The sequence below is a fragment of the Giraffa tippelskirchi genome, chromosome 9 (assembly GCF_054371585.1).
Source record: "Giraffa tippelskirchi isolate mGirTip1 chromosome 9, T2T-mGirTip1v1.2.pri, whole genome shotgun sequence".
In the NCBI taxonomy this organism is placed as follows: domain Eukaryota; kingdom Metazoa; phylum Chordata; class Mammalia; order Artiodactyla; family Giraffidae; genus Giraffa; species Giraffa tippelskirchi.
Window position 1 is genome coordinate 165,005,828 of NC_137283.1, and position 13,076 is coordinate 165,018,903.

The 13,076-nt window shown below is 61.3% G+C and overlaps 1 protein-coding gene across 1 annotated transcript; it reads right to left on the minus strand.

The window, feature by feature from the left end:
- Positions 1-1,793: 1,793 nt before the first annotated feature.
- On the minus strand, positions 1,794-12,353 carry DACT2 (dishevelled binding antagonist of beta catenin 2). The gene is made up of 4 exons (XM_081528986.1): positions 12,025-12,353; positions 6,075-6,207; positions 4,685-4,948; positions 1,794-3,906 (listed from the first exon to the last, which is right to left on the minus strand). Exons 1-4 carry the CDS (start codon positions 12,259-12,261, stop codon positions 2,384-2,386), a joined length of 2,157 nt encoding a protein of 718 aa, XP_081385112.1. The 5' UTR covers positions 12,262-12,353; the 3' UTR covers positions 1,794-2,383.
- Positions 12,354-13,076: the final 723 nt, after the last annotated feature.

The window sequence follows — 13,076 nt, forward strand, 5'->3', positions numbered from 1 at the left end:
ATTCTGCCCTCGACCTTCCGCCTTCCTTGAGTATCTTTCTTCTCAAGTTTATAGCAGCTCTGGGTCGGGGACGGGCTCTGCCTTCTCGTCACTGATGGTCTCAACCTTAATCCTGTGCTTTCAGGTAGTTCCCCCCAAGAGCCCTCCCCACGGTGCTCGCCCAGCCTGCCTGGGGGTGCCTGTGATGTTCCTGGGGGTCGGAGACCCTCACCGTCTGTCTGTCTGTCTGATCCGGTGTCAGACTGGCCCTCCATCTGCTCTTTACCCGGCCATAGCCTCCTCTGCAGCCGTGACCTCCTGGGCTGTCCAGGGGGATAGGCTGTTGGCATAGTTAGATCGCTGGTTGGTTGGTCGGCATGGTTACTTTGCTTGGTTATTGGCACGGTTGGATTGCTGGTTGCACAGACAGGCCCAGCATCATCTGGGTGGGGACACATTCCTGTCTGGCTCACTTCAGAGGCTGAATCATGAGGAAACACAGCCTGGTTTCCGAGAAAGACAAACACTGTCAGGACACCCCCTTGCACTCCTTTTGCCCTGACCTTGGAAGACCCTGGCCAGAGACAGAGCCCGAGGGCTCTCTGTGAAGCAAGGACAGAGTCCCTGATGACGTCAGAGGAAGTCTGCACTTCGCAAACGCAGCATTACAGCCCCTGAACTGGGAGAAGCTCTGCCTGATGCAAGAGGACATCAGACGGAGCGGGACACACCCTGTGAAGGGAGCCGCACGGCTGTTTCTCCAGGGTGGTCAGCGAGGGGCGCAGCCTGTGGACACTGTGAGGACCGCGGCAGGGCTGGCCTCTCAGCCCCTGGATCCTCTCACAGGACCCTCACCTTCTCGGAGGCCCTGGAGAATCCAGGCCCCCCCACCCTCTCAGGCCACATGGGTGAGAATTAGACCGTTAAAGAGAACGCCCTGTGAGCTGCGCTATGCTTAGTTGCTCGGTCGTGTCTGACCCTTTGTGACCCCCTGGACTGTAGCCGGCCAGGCTCCTCTGTCCACGGGATTCTCCAGGCCGGAATATGGAAGTGGGTTGCCAGGCCCTCCTCCAGGGATCTTCCCGACCCAGGGATCAAACCAGGGTCTCCTGCATTGCAGGCAGACTCTTTACCAGCTGAGCCACCAGAGAAGCACCTGTCTTGTGTACAACCTTTTACAAAAACACCCATCACTAGTAGGTTTGGCTTCTTCCTCCAAATATCAACACAGTTTTAGAAAAAGCTTAGGAAGACACTTTCCCCATTAGTAAGCGGATCCCATGAGGCCCACGTGGGAATTCTATCCAGACTCAGTGGAGGCCTGGGTATTGACGCCTGTGCCTGGCCCTTGGAAACAGCTGCATTTTAGAGGCTGTACAGAAAGCTGCCCCTCCGTTCTGCCCTCACTTCTGGAAACCTCTACCCAGTGTGAACAGGTGGACTTCTTTAGTCTAAAATGTTAATCTCTGAAGTGTGAGTCTTGAGACTGTTTGTTCATGACTATCTAGTGTCTAGTATAAAATCTACTATTTTAGCTTGCTTTCTTGTTGTTTGCCTTCAAAAGTTTCTACCAATCTGTGCATTTAGCCCAGGAGGGGCCGAAGGAGCCCAGACCCCCTGAGGCTTCCCAGGGGAGACGCTCCTGCCCCTCAGGCCTTCTCTCTGCCTCCAGGCCACAGAAGCAGCCTGGAAAAATTCAGGGTAAAGTGCTGTATGAACTGAAGATGCTCTCAGCAGGCAGATTCCCTGAAAATCCCACCTTCTGGAAAAGCTGAGGGAAATTTCCTTTGAGAAATAAACACCAGTTACAAGGGTTTCTTTTCAAAAGCACTTTTATGCTCAACTCATGAGTGTTGGAAAGAGTGTGGTGAGGAATCACATGAAGCACGTTCTCCCCCCGGGGTGAGAGGGCATCCTCACGGTGGGAAGGACAAGGGTTTGCTGACCACCAGTACATCCCCAGGGTGGGGAGGCTATGGGGACAGACTGACTTGCAAAGACAACGGCGTTTCGGGTGTTTATTCACCTGGAGGGTTGGACAAGGACTCATATTCCAACCCAGTTTCTAGAGCGCAATGCTGCAGCAATCGGGGACATCGCCTGCCCCCCACGTGTACCGGACCAAGGGCACCCATCCCGGGCTCAGGGCACAGGGCCTGGGAGGCAGGCTGCAATCTGAAGTCCTGGTGGCATCCACTGGGCCCCGTGGGCGACGCACCCGGAGTCACCGCCTAACCTAGGGACAATGTGCCCAGGGACCCTGGCAGCTCCTCTGAGGGGACCCCTTTCAAAGGGCGGCTTCGAGGAGCAAGAAGAGCTGTCAGGTGGCCGGCCGCACACCAAGCCCCATGGGAGGCTGGAGCGGTCCTCAGCCGAGAGGCCCCTCTGCCGGCGGGTCCCCCCCTCACACCATGGTCATGACCTTCAGGGCGGCCGGCTGGAACCTGCGGATCTTCCTCCTTAGGGCCTTGGAGGCCTTGACACGGCACAGCCTGGGCACCGGCGGCAGGGCCGGCCTGGAGCTGGTGCGGGCCCGGTGGCCCGGCCGCCCGCCGCCCCCCGAGTCACTGCTGCTGGACTCGGCGTCCCCGAAGCGGCTGGCGGTGTGGTCGCTGGCCTCATCCCCGCTGCTCTCGGCCGCAGTGGAGAGGAGCAGCGAGGCGCACTCTGCCGAGCGCTCCGAGCCATCTGACGCGCTGCGGGCGCGGGCGTCCTGCCGGGGTGGCGGGGGCCTGGGCCTGGCGTATACGGGCCGCGGGCCACACCCTCTCCGGGCCACGGGCCTGCGGGGCCCCAGGCCGGGGTCCGGGCGCGCCCGGGCCGAGATCTCCACCGAGGACTGCCACCGGCGCTGCCTCTTCCGCGCCGCCCCCCCGGACGCCCCCAGCGGCGCGGCTTCCCAGGGGAACAAGGCCTGAGCCGACGCCCGGTGACCCTCCCGCCGCGCCACCAGCAGGGGCACGAAGAAGGACACGGGGTAGAGGCTGGACTCGGAGCAGGACCGGCCGGGCGCCTCCCCGGCCAGGGTGGGCCTCTGGGGAGCACTCCCCGACTCTGGGGGCGGCCGGGGGACCCCGAGGGTGCCCCACTGCAGCTGCGGCCTCCCAGGCCTCTGCATCTTGTCACTGGGCCCCCTCCGGATCGTCACAGGCCCGGTCTTGGGGGGCCCCGTGGGGGAAGTTCCGCTGGCAACCAGGTGGGGGTGGGCGCAGCGTCCGTCCACTCGCCCGCTCGGCCACCTGCCTCCGCCCGTCCAGCCAGTGAGAGCCGGCGGCTGAGCGGGGCAGCGGGGAGCGGGGGCCCGGCCACAGACCAGCTGGGCGGTGTCTGGACGGGCCTCCCCGGGCGCGTGGCCGCGCGAGGGGCCGGGTCCCTCCTCGGCATGGCTGCTGGGGCGCGGGGTGCCCACAGAGGGAGCAGGTGCCGGCCGGGCGAGGCCGTCCCCGCGGGCGGCCCCGCTCACCACTGCCCTTCTGGGGGTGCAGGCCGACTTCTCCAGGCCACCTTCACTGTCCGCCTTCCGGACACCGAGCTGCGGCAGGGCTGGGGACACCTCCCCTCTGGGGGGCCCCCGCGCACCCCCACGGGCCCGCAGCCGCAGCAGCCTCTCGATGTAGGCCGCAGCTGGGCCAGCCTCGAAGGCCCGCCCGGAACGCACGGAGCTGGGGCCTGCGGGGCTGGCGGGGGGCGGGCGGGGGGGCACGCGGCCCTCGCTCTGCGGCATCTCCCCGGTCAGAGTGAACAGCGGGCTCTGCAGGGCCACGGCGTGCAGTGGGCTGGGGTAGGGGTACACCTCCCGGCCGCCCCGGGACACCAGGTCACACTGGTACTTGGGGTCCACACCGTGGCAGAGGAAGGGAGCGGCCGTGGGATGTGCCCCGGCTTTCTGCAGCCCCACGTCGGCCGGCAGGATCCTTTCAAGGTCACCTGGGAAGGAGAAAAAGGGGGCGATATCAGCAAGGGAAGACGCACGCGCCACCCTGGGGCAGGAAGTGGCCCCTGTCCAGCAGCGGCGGGATGACCCCGGCTCTGCACACGCGGCATCTGGGCACGTGGGCAGCCTCCGCACGTCCACCACCTGGGCGGCTCCGGCCACAGCCTGGGGGGCGAGGCCGAGACTCTGACACTCAGTTTCCGCCCTCGTGCGGCAAAGGTGCAGAGGACGCAGCGAGAAGGGGGGTCGGGGACCACACGGGCGACTGGGACAAGGTCATGGGACAGACCGTCCCTGCAGACGCACCCACCATCCTGCTGGCTCAGGTCCAGCACCAGGAGTGAGGTGCCTCTCCTCCTTTTGGGACCATCTGAGCGACGGGGCGTGTGGGGACTGTCTGTAGGACAGGGTGGGGGGGCGCCGCGGGTGAGCTGAACTCTCTCCACGTCCACGTCCAGCGCTGCCCCACCCTGGTCCCGGGCGGGCCACGGAAGGGTGTGGAAGGACGCTCATTTTAAATAAGAAGATGTGCTTCTCATTACCACAGCCCTGCTACGGTGAACAGAAGCGGGCGTTTGATTCCTACGTCTGTCCAAAAGCCGAAAAGCCCATGGAAACCCTGGAGCAGCCCCTGTGGGGTGGAGGGCTCCCCGTTCCGTGCTCGGCAGGTCGGGGCCACCCCCATCTGGGATATGAGCTCGGGGCCACCCCCACCCCCTTGGGGGCGGCGCCCAAGGACCCTGGGGGTCCCCTCCGCCTGGCTCTCCTCACCTGTGGACACCGGCCGGGGCCGGGGCTCCTCCTGCAGTAGCTGGCCTGGCCCCTCCTCGCCGGCCTGGGGCCCCCACACAGGCAGGGGGACTCCACACACAGCAGTCTCGTCGGCCGACCGGGGCCGGCAGTCCCCTGAGCCAGGCCTGGCCTTGGGGGCGGCGGGCAGCAAAGTGCCCAGGGAGCAGGACACGTGGTCGCTGCACACGGATGTGCAGGAGGTGGACAGGGAGCAGGAGCCGCCGTCACTCAGCTCGTAGAAGCCTGGAGAGGGACACAGGCGCTCAGCGAGGTCCAGGGAGCCCCGTGCGAGGGGGCCGTGGGGCTCAGGGGGGTGCCCGGGGCGGGGATGCCGACGACCCCTGCTGTCTCCTGTCCCCCCTGGGGGTTCAGTGGGCCCTCCACCCCCGCCCAACCCCCTCTCCGGGGCGAGCGGCTCACTCCCCCAACATGAGCACTGGCGTCTGGCCCCGGGAGTGGGACCCTCCTCTCCCCTCCTTCCATGAGCCCCCCAAACTCCATCTGAGGCATCAACCAGAAAAGGGGCAGCGTTCAGGGAGGTCTCCGCTACCTGTGTGACAACCCAGACCATGGAAGGATCTTGCAAATAGAAAAACAGAAAGACACGGCAGAGAGCACTGTACTCGGGGAGACGCTGGTCTCCTGGGTTTGCTGTCTGAGCCACCGTCTGACCCTGGAACCTGGAGAGGAAGCTCACGTGCCCAGGACCGTGTCAGTCAGAATGATGCTAACCACTGCTGTGTGACCTTGAACGACCTTGACACAGGGCACACAGGCAGCATGGGAGGACACAGCACTGCCCCAGGCTGGATAAACCTGTGGACTCAAAACTACTCCTGTTGTCACACAAAAGCTGTTATTTACAGCCTCCACGTCAGCTCAATCCGAACACAGCCCAGAATACGCCTCAGCCCAGAGAGAGGAGAGAAACTCATGCGATTTCTTCCCTCCAAAGCAGTATTTTCCCAACTAAACAGTGTCTACAGCACACTCTCTCTTCTTTTTTCCTGTGCGTGCTAAGTCGCTAAGTCGTGTCTGACTCCTTGCAACCCCAGGGACTGTAGCCTGCCAGGCACCTCTGTCCATGGGATTCTCCAGGCAACAATCATGGAGGGGGTTGCTGTGCCCTCCTCCAGGGGATCTTCCCGACTCAGGGATCGAACCTGTGTCTCTTGGGTCTCCTGCACTGGCAGATGGGTTGTTTACCACAAGCGCCCCTTGGGAAGCCCCCTTTCTTCCCAATCGCACTTAAATACAAGCACTGAAAGTATTCAGATTCTTCTGTGATGCGCTCTGCTGGGTGCAGCGGTGGCTCCCGACCCCCGGGGGCCCGAGCAGCGGCGGGCTCACCGGGCCGCGCTGGCCGTACCCGAGCTGGGCCTGCTGTCGCTGTCCGCGGCCTCGCCGGGGCCCCTGCGCACATCCAGCTGCAGCTCACTGATCTGCCGGTCCAGCTGGTCCAGGTGGGTCTGCAGGCCGACGTCCTGGCGTCTCAAGCGGTCCTAGGAAGGGACAGAGCGGGGCACAGAGCTGTTCTGAGTACAGACCAGGAGGCTGGGGTGCCCTGTGAAGCCGCCTCACATGCAGCAACCTCCCCAACCCCACGACAAACTCCGGCCTGCAGCCCCGCACCCCACCCTGCACACAGCCTCCCGGCCCCTGCCACCGGCTCGTCTTCCCAGGTACAGACGCTGTAATCAGCGACTGTCAGTTAGACATCTTCCTTTACAAGGAGACAGGGTAACGCAGCTTATGAGGGTGGAACTTGGATCTAAATCAGCCTGAGGCCCCCACCTCCAGCAGGACCCACCGAGGGTATTTTCAAGGCCTTTCCATCTCTTCAAGAGCCCGCTGTCCCGGGCTCGCGCCTTGTGGACCCTGCGTCTGGCGCCTGTGACACCACGTCCCTCCACGGCGGCCTGTCCGTGGCACCAGGGGGGCTGGGCTTTCAGCTCTCTGGGGGGCCAGGAAAGTCCCCAGGAGAGGAAAAGGGCCCTGCCTTCTGCAGAGCCTTAGCCTGCCCAGCACAGGTGGTCCTCCCTGGTGGCTCAGCTGGTAAAGAATCGCCTGCCATGCAGGAGACCCGGGTTCAATCCCTGGGTCAGGAAGATCCCCTGGAGGAAGGAATGGCAACCACTCCAGTATTCTTGCCTGGAGAATCCCTTGGACATAGGAGCCTGGCGGGCTACAGTCCCTGGGACCACAAAGAGCTGGACACAGCTGAGCTGTGGTGTCCGAAGGAGGACAGAACAAAGGGAGCAAGCAGGGTCTTGGGATGGAGGGACAGAACAAACCAGACTCTGACCGTCTCTCCCTCGCCGTGTTGTGACCGCTAGCAAAGCTCAGGTCCTCCTGAGCAGTAGAACCCATCTCCCCTCCCCCCCCACAGGGAGAAGTCACCTGCCCTCCTCTCCCAACCCAGTGTAGCTGCCTCATCCGATCAGCACATGACCCGCGAGGCCCTATCCCGCGCCTGGTACCCTGGGTATAAAGATACCCCAAGGACCCCTGGTCAAGGCCGGCCCTCCCTCGAGCCGGCCCGCTCTTCTCACAGCATCCCCCACTCTAATACACTCCATTCTCCTCTCATTCTGCCTCACATCTGGAAATTCTTTTCCAGCCCGCGCGTGGACCACGACATGAGCGACTCACACCCACACACGGCCTGCACAGGAGGTGCTGAGAACGGTCCTGCAGGGCTCCGGGGAGCGGGGAGGGGCCTGCAGGACGGGGTGCCCTGCGCTGCCCAGCACCTTCTGGTGTCAGGGTCCACCTCCCAGCTCTGTCCCACTCCAGGCCTCGGCTTCCCTGGCTGTGAGATGGGTTACTATGCATGTTAACTACATGCGTGTGTGTATCATGTAATATACACACAACACATGTATGCAGTCAATGCTCACAATACACACCCACACACACACACACATGTGAGGCACATGCTGGTGAAACAGCATTCGTGTTTCACAAACGTTGACGTCCTTCCTTTAGTGATAAAACTTCACCCTGTTGTCAAGGCTCACTGCCTAAATCTTGTTTTGATTAGCAATGAAGTTCAAGGCAAATAATTAGTGAGTGTAATTATATGGGTGTTCCTGTTTAAGAAGGTGATTAATTGTGTTTCTATTTATTATATAGGGAATGAGGAATGACTTCAGCAACTTCAGTGATATGAGAAGTCAGTCCCAGAGGGGGCAGGTGGCAGCAACTTCTGACCCTCATGGGACGATGCCGTCGGCACACTGTTCCGGGTTAGGGGCCGAGAGCCCAGCACCCGGTGGGTGGACCCTCCGGTCCAAGTCCACTTTCCTCAGGACCCAATGCAGGGGTCTCAGAACAACCCCCACATTTTGCAGCAAGACAGTCTCCAGCCTCGTGGAACAGTATCTGTAAGCGTAACACTGCGAAAGGCAGTCCCGAATTTATTCAAGTCTTACACACAGAACCGCCGAGACCACCCGGGCACCCTGGCTTCCCGCCTGAACGTTTTCACAGAGGGAAACCCTCCCCAGGTGGACGGCCCTACCTGAGAGCTGGGGGCGGGCTCCAAGACAGGCTCCAGCCAAGCGAGAAACACTTAGATTCAAACAAAGGGAGTTTTTACTGCAAGAGACTTTCTCCTCCTGTAAATGAGGCCCTGGGGCCGGCGGAAGCCTCAGCTGCCTGCTCAACCACACTTCAGTGTTTAAACGTGTCGCTGAGACCCCCTCCCTCCCCAACCACGAGCTCCTTCCTCCTGAAAGAGGCCCCCTCTGGCTTTTTCCTCCCTCTCCAGCCCCGTCCCTTACCAAAACTGACCCTGGCATGTTTGTGCTGGAATAAATGCTCTGAGATTACTGTGTGCTCGGCCTGGCCTGTGGCTGGCGGTTTCTGTTTAATGTTGAAAGGCCCCGGTACCTTCCAGGGAATGACCGTGTCCCCAGGACCACCCCGCCGCACGGCGACAGGGCGTCTCAGCCCGGACGTACTCTGTCCTCCGGGGGGGTTATGTCTGCTGCTCACCAGCCCCTCCGTGGGCTCTAACGCTGTGCTAAGTCAGAGGTTCCTGGGGAATCTGCACTGAGTGTGGCCCGCTGCAGAGCCAGGCACACAGCATCCCTGCACTTGCATGCATTTCTGCAGAGACAGGTGTGCGGCAGAAACGTCATCACTGAGTAAATGCGACGGCGGTGCCACACGGCCTCCCTCCAGAGCAGCGAGCCCGACGCACCGCAGGCCTTCTGGCTCACGGTCAGGCAGCATGTTCTGTCTGAATCCCCAAACCTGGGCAAGGGGCAAGGGTCTGCTGTGAAGGAGAGACAGCAGGGTTCCCAGGAGCAGGGAGCCCCCGAGGGCCTCCGTTTAGACCCCCAGGCTCCCTACCACATCAATTACCTGAGACTCTAGGGCGCACCTGGGAACCTGTGCTTTGACAAGCTCCCCAGGGACCAACATTCCATGACCATGGACACTTGAGAACTTCTACCCAGATAATGTCGTTACAACCAGACGTCTGGCTTAGCCCCGTCTTTGAACTGTTGACTTCACAGGCTGCAGAAGTGGATCTGATTTCCTCATTTGGCCCTTTCGCTCCCATCTGCAACCTGGCTTTCCAGCCCTCTCAAACCTCTGCGGCAGATTCAGAGGGCGAGCGGGGGAAACGCCCCCACATTCAGGGTACACAGACGGCATCTAGCACACCTCCGCCCTCTCCCCGGAACCTGAGCACAGGCACAGGAAGCGGCTTGGGCATCAGTCCCGCGGCACCGCGAGAGCCCACCCAGTGGGAGGAGAGGCCCTCGGGAGGCCAGGGTCCCAGGTGAGCCTCGGGGATGATGGGCACCAGCACCCCACAAGGGGGCCCGGCCCGGCCTTCGGATGCCCCTCGAGCCAGCCCATGTCCCGCGAGAGCAGCCCAAGGACAGCACCAGACGCTGCACTCCGACGGCAGTCAGACCCCCAGCTCCTGATCAACGCCAGCGCCTGCCAGGGAGGAGGAGCTGCCGCTGCTTGGTCCGGGCAGCGTGACCAGCGGGAAACTCCCCACGGGGTCCCAGCAGGTCCCCAGAGCCTGCCCTTCTGGCCCTGCCTTCCCATCAGGGCCGCTGGGAACCTGACCCTGACAGAGACGGGAAGGGCAGCCGCGGTCGGGGAAGGACGACCCCGGAAGACAGACAGGTGACCGCAGCGCCGCCGGCCACAGAGGCAGGGTCAGAGGTCACGGGGCTTTCATTAGCTCGGAAGTCTAGGATGTGGAGACGGTAAACACTGAAACCTTCTTCCCCTTTGCTATCAGCAGTAACGGTAGCTCGTTTATTTATCCAACAGAGACTCACTAAGCACCTACTTCACGCTTCCTGCTGTGACTTCAGTTGCAGCAATCAACAAGGCGCAGCTCCTCGTGGTCAGTGTTGGCGTGGGGGCCGCTCCTAAAGGCAGGTGCTCAAGCTCTTTCGCACTTGCGGGTCCCATAAAAGTTCTTCCTGTCTTCACACCTGACGGGCGCCCCCTGCCCAGGTTAACCCAGGGTGGGGGGCAGGGGGCCCTGCCTGAGCTGCGAGTTACCCAAGTGTGAGACAGAGATGGAGGCGAAGGCCCTGCAATTGCACCCTTCACTACAGAACTGGGATCACTCCTAAAACTTTCCCTGTAAGAAAGATGTGAGCTTGTTAATCGCTGGGCTGATGTCACACGTACTCAATCCTTCTTCTCTTCTGATCACACAGTCTGTGCCAGGAACAAAGTTTCAAGACAAAGCGTGCGTGTTCCTTCTGGTCCCCACATTAAAAAAAAAAACAACAAAAAACCGGTTTGATCTTCTCTCCCAAAAGGCTACTTGTAATTAGAGGCTGAGAACCCACAAGTCTGATTTGTATATGACTTAAGCTCAGTTAATCATCAACTGTGCTCCAGCTCCCCCAGCAGAACAATGCAGAGCGGCACCCCAGAGCGCCTTCCCGTCACGAGGGATGGCAGGCACCTTTGCAGGCTTTTGTGTGCCTCTTCCAGGGAGGCTGTGTCTGGGTGCGCGCGCGCGCACACACACACACACACACACACACAAGGAAGCTACACCTGCAGCTCTGACTGGGTTAGATGGGGGGGGCGGTGAAAAGCCTATAAAGTCCCACTTGCTAACTGGCTCCTTCCCTCCATGGAGGAGCTGGGGAATCCCAAGAGGAGAGGCTGCACTGTCAGGAGACAATGTGCGGAGACAGCAGGAGTCCTGGGAGACATCGCAAGATGCTGGGCTTCCGGATTCTCTAACCCAGAAGCAGCTCACAAATCACTGACATGACTGCGCTAAGCTGACAGCAACGTGGCAGCTTCATCCAGCCTGCTTTGTACAGATGGCAACTTTAAACAGCAGATTTAACTTCTCAGTCAAAACACGTTCCACTTGGAGCAATAGACTCAACTCTCAAATAGGCATCTTTCTATGGACTGTAGCCCACTCAGTCATATCTGACTCCTTGTGATCCCATGGACTGTCGCCCACCAGGCTCCTCTTTCCATGGGATTCTCCAGGCAAGAATACTGGAATGGGTAGCCGTTCCTTTCTCCAGGGGATCTTTCCGAACCAGGGATTGAACCCAAGTCTCCTGCATTGCAGGAAGATTCTTTACTTGCCTGAGCCACCAGGGAAGCCTTCTAATTTTTCATTAAAAAAGTACTGCAACCCTGCAAAAACTGTCTTCAGCTGATGCCAATACATGAAGTGAAATCACACAGCAGATCAATAACAGGGCGGTGAGCTGAGTGTCCTCAATGGCACAAAAGGGCCCTGAGTGTGGAGGAGCCCGGCTGCCGGCCCAGGTGGCTTGGTTCCACCGCCTCTCCGTCCAGAGGACACACCTCTTTCGGTAGGTCAGGTTACATTTTAAAGTTGGAGAGGCCTCATCAGATCCACGCTTCCCCCAAAGTCTAGTTACAATGACACGACCCCAGAGCTCAGCCTGGGCGCAGGCCAGCTGGGGCGCGCGGGGCACGCTGTCCCCCGACCCACTTCGCAGAGAGACGCTGGCGCCCGGAATAGAAATCCCAAGGAGCCCCCGCAGGGCAAACCGATTTGATGCGTTCTTATCAGCACAAGAGGGAAACTCCAACACACAGGAATTCATCCTGAAAGTCTGTGTGCGCCGGGCGACAGGCAGAGCCGGGCGCAGCCCCAGGGCGCGGGCAGGCCGGGCAGCTCTCAGGACCCGCATCCGTGGGGCCTCCGCGTCCGTCTGCGTTGGGACCGAGCTGCGTCTTCCGAGGCCGCCGAGGGTGCCCCTCGATCGGCCGCCTCTGGCCCCCCGCGCCCCCACCCCGCGCCCCTCGCGCCCCCGCACGCTCCTTACCAGCTGCTCCTGCAGCGCCGCCAGCGCCGCCTCCAGCCGCAGCTCGTGGGCCCGGGGGCCGCGGGGGCCGGCGGGCCCGGGCGGGGGCGGCCCGGCCAGCGCGCCCCACACGCGCGCCTGCTGCCTGGCGCGCAGCCCCCGCAGCTCGTGCAGCCCCGCGAGCGCCGCGCGCAGCCTGGCGCCCACCCGGCGGCGGTCCCAGCCCGCGGGCCCCGGCGGGCCGCCTGGCGCCCACATCCCGCGCTCGGCCCCGCGAGCCGCCCCGGCCTCGTTCCCGGTCTCCGGAGCGCCCGGCCGTGCGCGCGGCCTCCGCGCCGCCGCCGCTCCCCGCCCCCGGCCCGCGGGCTGCCTAGGCGGGCTGGGACCTATCGGTGGCCGCGGAGGCGGCGTCTACACCCGCCCCGGGGTCACAGCGGCCGCCCCCGGGCCCGCCCCGTCGGCGGAGCCCCGCGCCCTGGGCACCCGGGCCGCGCGCTCCCGGGCGCTCCGGAGGGCGCGCGGTGACCCCGGAGGGGGCCTCGGAGGGAAGAGCCGCCGCGCGGGCGGTGGGAAGGTGTGAAAGTAGACCGAAGGCGGTGGGAGGTTTTGTTCAGGTTAAAAGCAAGTTTTTAAAAAACAAATTGCTGCATAGTATCGCATTGTAGGATTGTTACCATTGTTACCATTATACACTTATTAGAACTTTGGGGAAAAAAAAGATGCCCTTTTCCTAGAAACCTCAGCTTGTCCTTTTTTTAAAAAAAATTATAATGAAAGCTTTATTGAGATATAACTCCCCTTTTTAGCATATACAGTTCAATGGTCCCTTAGCATATTCACCAAGTTATGCAACTATCTGAGATATAATTCACAGACTACTTAATTCCCTTTTTTAGAATGTACAGGTCAATGGTCCCTTAGTATACTCAACCAAGAACTGTCTAGCACCACAATCACCTTCATAACGTTTTTACCTCCTTCCCCCAAAGAAGCCCTGTCTCAGTAGCAGTCCCGTTCTCCCCGAGGCACCCCCAACATGAAGCTGCCTGTTTGGGACAATTTATACAAATAGA

Excerpts from the sequence above, each read along its gene's own strand:
- DACT2 (XM_081528986.1), bottom strand. The coding sequence starts at position 12,261 with ATGTGGGCGCCAGGCGGCCCGCCGGGGCCCGCGGGCTGGGACCGCCGC. Across the intron at positions 6,208-12,024 it reads CGGCGCTGCAGGAGCAGCTG|GACCGCTTGAGACGCCAGGA; the intron begins GTAAGGAGCGTG and ends GTCCCTTCCTAG. Across the intron at positions 3,907-4,684 it reads GCCCCGGCCGGTGTCCACAG|GTGACCTTGAAAGGATCCTG; the intron begins GTGAGGAGAGCC and ends TCTCCTTCCCAG.